This window comes from Nematolebias whitei, chromosome 16, assembly GCF_014905685.2.
Source record: "Nematolebias whitei isolate Nwh7 chromosome 16, NemWhi1, whole genome shotgun sequence".
In the NCBI taxonomy this organism is placed as follows: Eukaryota; Metazoa; Chordata; class Actinopteri; order Cyprinodontiformes; family Rivulidae; genus Nematolebias; species Nematolebias whitei.
Genome location: NC_056513.1, coordinates 28,183,192 through 28,192,266, shown reverse-complemented (window position 1 = coordinate 28,192,266; position 9,075 = coordinate 28,183,192). Strand labels below are relative to the sequence as shown.

At 39.9% G+C, this 9,075-nt stretch overlaps 1 protein-coding gene across 1 annotated transcript in view; it reads right to left on the bottom strand.

The window, feature by feature from the left end:
* lrba (LPS responsive beige-like anchor protein) overlaps positions 1–9,075 on the bottom strand; it is a 312,704-nt gene that overhangs the window by 196,574 nt on the left and 107,055 nt on the right. Inside the window, exon 33 of the mRNA XM_037689844.1 lies at positions 8,504–8,565. Coding sequence (XP_037545772.1) covers positions 8,504–8,565 — 62 coding nt within the window. The remainder of the gene's footprint in view (positions 1–8,503; positions 8,566–9,075) is intronic.

The window sequence follows — 9,075 nt, the reverse complement described above, 5'->3', positions numbered from 1 at the left end:
ATAAGTCGTGGATGTCCACATTGTAGCATGAGAAAGCTACACAAAGATTTTTTAACTTTTAATTAAATATGTACCAGTAACATACACAGAGTACAATTTTTGTTTGTTTGATTGTTTTGTTTTTTGTTTTCTGAACAGTACCTGTACCATGGCTGGTTAAATAAAAAAAAATAAAAAATACAGTAGCCTAACAGGAAACACCAAGCTTGCATGCAGCAGCTGTTTCATTCTTCGACAGTCAGCTTGATCACCTTTAACCTGAAAGCTGCATCATATTTCTTTGTGCTTTCCATGATGAGGGTCTGTGCATGAAGCACAAAATACCTGATCTGAAGAATTTAGTGTGAGTGCGTTTGATTTATGGTCATTCAGCGTTTCACTGGTCCACTGTGACCTGTTTGGTAATTTCATTGGTCAGATTTTTTCTTTCTCTTTATACAGGTAGTGTCATTGAGTCACAAGGACCCACACCCCCCATGAGAAACGTGTACTGGGCAGCTATGTTAGTGCCTGTGTGTGACAAAGCTAAATATTTGGGCAGTATGAAGCTAGTCAGCCCGTCAAAATAAAACAAAATCCATAAATTAGCCGCAGCATTGCATAAGCCCCTGTGTTCAAAGCCTGTGAAAAAAGTAGTGGCTTATAGTCTGTAAATTACAGTAGTCTATTCATGTGGTCTTGCTTCACCTTTATAACCTCCCAAGACCACAGGTGACATCATCCGCTCAAGTCCACCGCAAAGAATTCCTGTACATTTTAAACTGTGCCCCATTTTTCTACATATCCAGCTTTTCAACACTTTGTAAAAAAAATTAATTAATTGATGTTTTTGTGTACTTGTATGTCTGCTTTTGTTTATCTTTCATTTATCCTTTCATCTATCAGTATCAATAATTTATATGATCTACGTAATCTCTTTTCGAATCAAATATTTTATTTTATTTTTTTTCGACAAACCTTGCTTGAGAAGTTATAAAATGACCTTGACCTCTCTAAGTGGCTTTCAACATCTGTTAAGTTCCTGGCAAAAAACAATGCAGACATGTTCCTTATAACCTAGCTGTTTTTTTCACTACTTTTCCTTTTAATTAGCATTTTATTTTCATTTGTTAAAAAAACAAAATAATAATAATAATTTGTACGCATCCTTTATGATTATCTATTGTTGTCGTTGTTATCCACTGTTGTCATTACTCTGTTAAAATTCCGGTCTCTCTTGCAAATGAGTCCCCGAGGCTCAATGGGACTAACCTGTATAAATAAAGGTTGAATGAATAAACTCTTCAGTGGGTTTAGTGGACATATACAGGTAAAAATGATTAGCCCAAGTGAAAAGCCTCCATTTTTACCTAACCAAAGCCCCGCTCTCCTTGAAAACCAAAAACATATTTTGTCTGTGTTGGAAATGTTAATCACAATACAATTGGCAAAGAAACACAAAGCAGAACAAATTTTGTAAATGAAGATGCAACCAAAAAAGTCCATGCTCAATAATCCAGGTATACAATCCAACAATTTTTAGTAAGGTCATCTGGACAGTTTCTTTTTTTGTTTTGCTGAAACAATTCACCTTCTATCCAGAAGGCTTCATCAATCAACAAGGAAACACAACACAAAACTGATTCTTCCCCCAAACAGCTTACTCCAAAGTGGAACAAACCAGTTATGTTGGTGCTAAGATGGTGTCTTTGGCACCCCCCCTCCTCTTGTGCCGGCCCTCTTCCTCGTCGACAGAAGATACAACCAGTACTCATTTAACTAGTTCTCAAATAAATATTCTCATTTAACTAGTTCTCAAATAACTATTTGGTGACAGCAACTGAACAACTGCGAGCAAAAACTGTTTTGTTCTACTTCACCTTTTTTAAGTACGCGTCTGAGACACAATTGGTACAAACTGTATTCTAGTTGCTTTACAAGTACATCATGTTGCAGATTTAAACCGCTCTGTTGCCAGATAAAAAAAAATACCTCGAGATGACTTTCCATTGCAAATCTGAGCAAAGATGCCAGGATATGATTTTTATCAGCAGGGTGGCTGAGAAAATAGCAAGCGAAAAACATCGTGATACATTCCAAGGTCTTATAGCTGGGGACCTGTCGGGTTAGAAAACATTACATTACCGGTGCCTGTCAGGAGGAGAGGTCTCTGTCAGGAAAATTCATTTATTTGAAACATGATTATATGTCGAGTATAAATAACTGACCAGTTGAAGCCAGCTCACAGTAAAGCTGGTCAGGTTTCAAATTAAAAGCCACTCAATATTTTTAAGAGTCTCTTGTCTGATTTTCTCCTCTCAGCTAGACTTCACTTCCTGTCAGGAAGCCCTTTTGACCCCCAGCTCCTTCGACACAACACACCCCCACGACCCCCTTCTCCGGCAGCGTAGTTGCCAACGACGGGGAGTCTTCAGGATTAAGTGCCAGTTGGTGTTGCCGTGTTTTCTCTGCATCTCACAGGAGAGAATATTTTCAAAGAATACGTTGCATGACTGAGTGATGGCATGGGACAGCGAGCCGCGTGGCGCAGCTGTAAAGGGGCATGGGAGCAAAGTATGGGGCGAGGGCGAACAGGGAGGGAGGTAAAAACAGCTCTTTGATTTTCCCTGATCTTGAACCTTGCATGCCTGTTTAACTGCACAGCGGGGTGTAGGGCTGGCTGTGAGGAAAATGTTGGCAATAGTATTTTTGTCTTTGTTTCGCCACATTTCTTGAAGGTCTTCTAGCCAGATTTCTTTACATAGACTACATTTGATATAATAAAGATGAACAACAAATAACATTTTTATTAGCTGTTAATTTTTGTTATCTTTATCGTAAATTTGCTGACTTTTTAACCTGTTCCCTTGTTTCTCAGATGATGTTATTGGTTGTTTGGAGTGTGACGACCATACTCTCCTGACCTGTTCCCTAACTGCAGCGGGGGTTTAAAGTCCATGCCTCCACCATTGCAGGTCATCATGCCAAAGGTCAGGATGAGCAAAGTGTTCAGGAAAGTCCATGTCTTTTTTCCTCATGAATTAGAAAGAGAGGTGTCCATCTGTTAAACAAATTATATTTGGTCAATCTGGAGGGAAACGTGATTCAAGGAGCTGTCGGATTAGTGATGTTACCAAATCAAGTCTTATATGAACCAGTGGCCACAACAAAATGCTTAATTGAAAGACAAAGTTCCTTCAAGTTCTTGTGAGAGTATTTTAGATTACATTTACCAACCAAGTCTTCCTTTGCTCAGAGGCTGCAATGACAACACTACTCAGTAGGGATGCACGATATTATTGGCATGGTATCGATATTGGCCAATGTTAGCATTAAATTTAAATATCGGACATTGGCAATTCCATCAAAATAATCACAGATATATAAGACATTTATTTTGTATGACAACCCAGTGACAAGGACGCCTGCAGCGCCAGCACAACGTGATGACGTCACCTACCTTTACTAATCATGGCAGAGAGGAAAAAGTCAAAATGTCGGCGGTGTCGAAGTTTTATTTTTTGTTGGTGAGAATATCAGATTCTGAAGATTTATGGACTATGCTGAGCCTCACTACATCGCCTCCAGTCAGAAATTTTTCCGACGTAACATTGCCCGAGTTACAAGCCATCATTTCCGACGTCATTGAGAAGCTAATAGTTGATAGCACGACTTATTAATAAATAACCTGCATCATGGGGGGCCCCACTCGCCCAGCGCACACGCTTTTTGCCCCGCTCCCCTCGGGAAGGAGGTTGGGGAGCATTGAGTGTGGAACCACTGGACTGAGGAGCAGCTTCTACCCTGAGGCTGTTAGACTCATGAATCTCTAACTAGAATGGTCACTGTGAAAAACCATATCGTGTTGCTGCTGATCTGTTTCATGTTGCTGCTGATCTGTTTCAATGTTGGTGTGTTCATGCGTGCACATCTGCTCACAGACTCGTGTTCATGTTTGTGCTGATGTTCAATGTTTTATGTTATGAGTGCTTAGTGTATATTTAGTTGATGTTTTTCTTGGTTCATATCTTAGATGTTATTACTGTTTTTCTTATACATTTTATTGTTGGATGTAACTGGGACCCTGTGTACATAATTTCGCTCCACCACATGTACCACATGAGGTGCGAATGACAATAAAGAAACTCTGACTCTGACTCTAACTCTGACTTATTAGGTGAGTTTTGCCACAGACATTTGGATGTCGTGTTAGTCCCGTTAGCATGATTAGTCTTACGGCACAATGGATAGACAAAAACATTGATCTTAAAAAGGCTGTTCATGCACAGGAGTGCAGAGGATCCTGGAACAAGCCTCCACAAGTGAGACCGCATCGCAGGTGATGAATGTTAATAAATAACATTTAACACTTTATTATATATTAATTATAGTACTATGCATATCATATGGCTATTACTGAATATATGTCACCAGATCTTACAGCTGTTGCACAATTTTTGTAGCAAATAAGCCTAAATAAGAGGGCTATGTTCTAGCAAAGTAAAGTATATAAAATATCGGTATCGGTTATCGCCCAAATAAGTTTTAACGTATCTGCATATCGGATCTCGGCCAAAAATCCAATATCGTGCATCCCTAATACTTAGTGGAGATTTCATGGCTGAAATCTGCAAATCGTTCCTACTACACTGTAACGATATAAAAGTGTTGTGCTGGTGTTTTAGAGCATCGTCCTTATGATGTTGCTCTAGGACCATCAAAGCAGGTGAAAATTTAACATGTTACAGCTATACAACTTGAGGAAGATGGCAAAATGGAGTGGATTTGTTGTTTAACTATTTTAAAATTATAAACCCCACTGCCCTGACCAACTTATCCATTACAACCTAGTTTATTAAAATCTTATCAATTAACAAAAATGCCCCGTAAACATGGCAAAATACCACTAAATCATTATTTAAAAGATGTGTTTAAATGCACCACAAAGTAAACACAATGTTTGTTTAAGGTTTTGAAAAAGACCACAGGGAGTTCCCTTCCATCTAATTAAACTAATTTTTGCCTCCTGTTTTCTTCGGCGTATTCAGCATTTGACCACAACAAAACCGGCGTTTCTCCACCTGACATCGCTGTCCCTTCTCTTTGCCTTCCACTCCTCTCACAGGATGCATCTCTGATAAATGGCAGGAGGATGAATGGGCTGACAGAAGGGCTGGACAATAATGGTTGATCTACAGGACACAAACGCAGCTACTGAGAAGATTTATGGGGCCTCTGCACAACGAACACCATCCGGTATCCAATGAGATAATTTCTCAAAACTCTGGATGGATGGCAGCAAGCTCCAATGAAACTCCTGTCTCTTGTCCCAATGTACCGCTGATTAATAACATGGATTTGGGAGAAGGGAATTCTAGGAGTGCATCAAGGAAACAGCATTTTGGTCATAAATATGTCACAAAGAGAAAAAGTGTAGAAGACCAAGTGAAACTAATGTAATCAAATGGAAGGAAAGAGGGAGCAAATGCTTCTTGACATAGAAAGTGTATGTGGCCTAAAAGAGCAATACAATCTTATTTGTAGATTATGTTTAGACAAAAAAAGTTCCTTCAAAATGTGTTAGTAGGCCTGTCACAACAATAAATTTTGCTGGGCGATTAATTGTCTGAGAAATTATTGCGATAAACGATAATATGGTTTGAAATTGACAATAATTACTAATTATTGTCAAATTTAAGAAGAAATGATTGTTAATTTGATTTGCATGTAGTATCTTTTTCGACCACTGGATGGCAGTATAAGACTGTTTGAATCGAAGGATGGATAGTGAGGCAGCAAGCAGCGTCTCTAAGAAAAATGGGAGGGAGGCCCCTTGACGTGACATGGGCTGTCTCTTCGGTTCTCAAAATGGCGGACGCTCTGTGTATTTTGAGCTCTTTAGCATAGCATTTTTCACACAAAGCTTTTAATTAAAAAAAAATCAGTAAACAAGTTCTCAGCTTCTTTTTGCAGAGGAAAGCAACTTTTTATACAAAGGCACAGGTTTCAACCATGAATTTTGGAGTTTCGACAAGATTAAGGTTTTTTTCCCCAAAGTATGCCTGTTAGTTTATCTCGTAGCTTAGCTTCTCAGCTTAGCCGTTTTTAACGATCCAAAACTGTGATTTTGGATGATTAAAATGGATTTTAAAGAGAAAGGGAGGGGTCAGTGAAGAGCACCAAAGTTGAGCCTTTTGTCATCCAGTGTCTTCACTACTGAGAGACGCGACAAAACGATTAAGCCAAAAAATGAAAATGAGGTCGATAATTTTAATATATCATGCGATTAATTGATTTATTGTTTATTGCGACAGGCCTATGTATTAGCCAAATGACCATAATAAGAAACAAGTCTAATTGTCATCCCATGTAAAGTGTTCCCTTATTATTAGTTATAAAACTTAGATACATACGTGTTTTCGCCTTGTTTCGTAAGACAAAATGAATTTTATCAAACTTTCTTTTTATATTTACCAACAATGAATAAGCAGAAACCTGGAAACCTTCCCTCTCTCATGTTTAAGAAATACAGTTTGTGATCATTAATCCTCACTTTGTATATTTATCAGTCAACGAGGATCAATATTACAGATGAGAACAAGGCAGCATACCACCCCAACAGTTAATGTCTGATCAAAATGGTCCTTTAATTGGGAGCACTGTTGTAGTCACTTCGAATAGAGGCACTATCAAACAGTGGTTTACAATCCCCTCCTCAATGCCAAGCTGATGTGGCTGCCAATGCAACTTTCATAGGATCCCTGATTAAAAACTGCTCTGTGGTCCCTTGCCTCTTGACCCCTAACCCCGGCTCCACTCCATCTCGAAGCTCGGGAAATTAATTAAAATTTCACAGAGATGGTATCACATCACATCTCTGATGAAGGAGTGGGGGGGGGGGGGGGAGAGACAGGAGGGAAAGCAAATCCATCAAAATCATCTCCATCTACTTCTTTCACTAGTTAGCTCGAAGGCAGGGAAAAAGTCGCAAGATGACTACAAAGGCACTTCCTGTGTGAGAATTTAACGCTTCCTGTGCCAGAGGGCCCGAGAAACTCCACTAAATAATGTCATCCATCATGGTGCGGGCTCACTCTCACTGCCTCACATGTAGCACAAACACACAAATAATTACACGTTGTAATTTAGCCTGGAGGAAAGTCTGTCCCTGCTTTCCTCTTTTCCCCAGTGAGAGGCAGCATATCATTCCCACCTTTCTCCCCTCCTTTACACAACAATAAAATTACATTTGCATTAGCTGTGAGAGAATTTGGTTGGATGATTTATTGAAGCAATCAACGCTGCATTGGCCAATCCCTGGTCGCCGCACTTAAAAAGCGTGTGTGCGTGGCTCGACGCTCTGAGAAAAGGAAGAAATAGCTTGGGATGTGGACCAAAGGGGGAAGCGAGACATGAGCTGTGCAGCAGAGCAATCACTGAGATTCTGCCTTTGATTAGATTAGCATTAAACAACACCCTGACAGATATGACAAATAGGTGCATTAGTGCCTGTCATTCTCCTCTCTTTGGTTCTCTGTCTAGCTTTCACTTCTGCCATTTCTTCGGCTCCAGATGCAACGGGGCTCACATTCCCTTTTTCTCAAGTCCCACTAGCCCCAAATCTCAAGGCCAACAACATCCAAGCAGATGTGTAATCTGGCTGCATTAGCCTTTTTTTTTTAAAATAATAGAAGTGAATAATTGGGACCTGGACAACAAACGGGGAGGTAGGATGAGGCAAAAAGATATGACGAGCATTTTTTTTTCTTTAAGAAATCAAGCTGATAAAAAAAAAAAAAAAAAAAAAAGCAGAGCGCAATGGGGAGGCATCATTAATCAGATACGATTTTTGTATTATTTGAAAATGCAACACTGGGTCAGAGGGAAGTTATCTGCTGTCCTTGTCACAGAGAGAACAAGTGCAATTGAACAATAAATGAAAAAAAAATAAAAAAGAACACACTTAAAGGCTATGTATTTACAAGTAGATTTAAAATAAACAGAGAACAGTGATTGTGTGTTTCAAGCAGTAGTCAACCTATAATTTTGCATCTTTTAATGGTAATCAGTCTTTCTGGAGTGATCTATCGGCAACCCTCATCATTGATCTGCCCACGCCTGCTTATGATCCCTGAATTAGTATTCACGAATCCGGCAGGAGCTAAATAAACGTGGCAACAAAACACCCACAGGACAACAGAGGAGAGAAAGGTAATCAATGCAAAGCACCATCAAATCTACATCATCCCTCCTCATCAGTTTGGTCCAGGCCACGAGGGCCAGCGCTCGGGTCAGAGGTGACACGGACAGGTCGGCCACTCTTGACCCTCAAGCCAATATTTGTGGATGAAGATGCCTTTCCTCTGATTTTTAACTTTAACGTTGTAGGTGGAGGGTGAATATGGAGAAGTGGAAAAGGCAGGGTGGAGGGAAAGATAAGGCTGCAAAAAAACACCGCAGCTCAAGGTGAAACTGATCAATCAGACGCACTAAACAGAAGCACAAAAAGATAAAGATGACTTGCCTGAGAGCACAGAAGCATGACAAGCTCCACCACCGAGCTGCTGGACTTCATACACACCAGACCTGGAGAATCACACACAAAAAAAGGAGGGAAAAATGTGCATCTGATAAATTAACTTCTATGAGAGTTTTATTCTGAACAGCTTGCTGGACACTTGTAGAAACACATGCACACACTCCAACGTACACAAACAGACAGGGATTATCTAACCTCGTGCCATCTGCAGAGAAACAGATAGTATTGATGGGCCTAATGAGTCAACATGATGTTACTGTAAACTAATACATATTTGGGCTTTGTATTACAGGCCTGACTTGGCCAGCATATGTCTCATTGATCCCTAAAGCAACGCCCTGGGCTTTTAGAGGGCAGGGGGCCACGGGGGTGTCCGCTGCAAACACACAGAAGAGGAAAAGGAGAAGTCTTTGGTCGCTCAGCTGCTATTTAAATCAGTGGTTCTCAAACTGAGATCCCGGACGCCCGGGGGTCTGCGAGGTGATGCTTAGGGGTCTGCAAAATGTATACATCTATATATAGATATATATATCTATATATAGATATATATATCTATA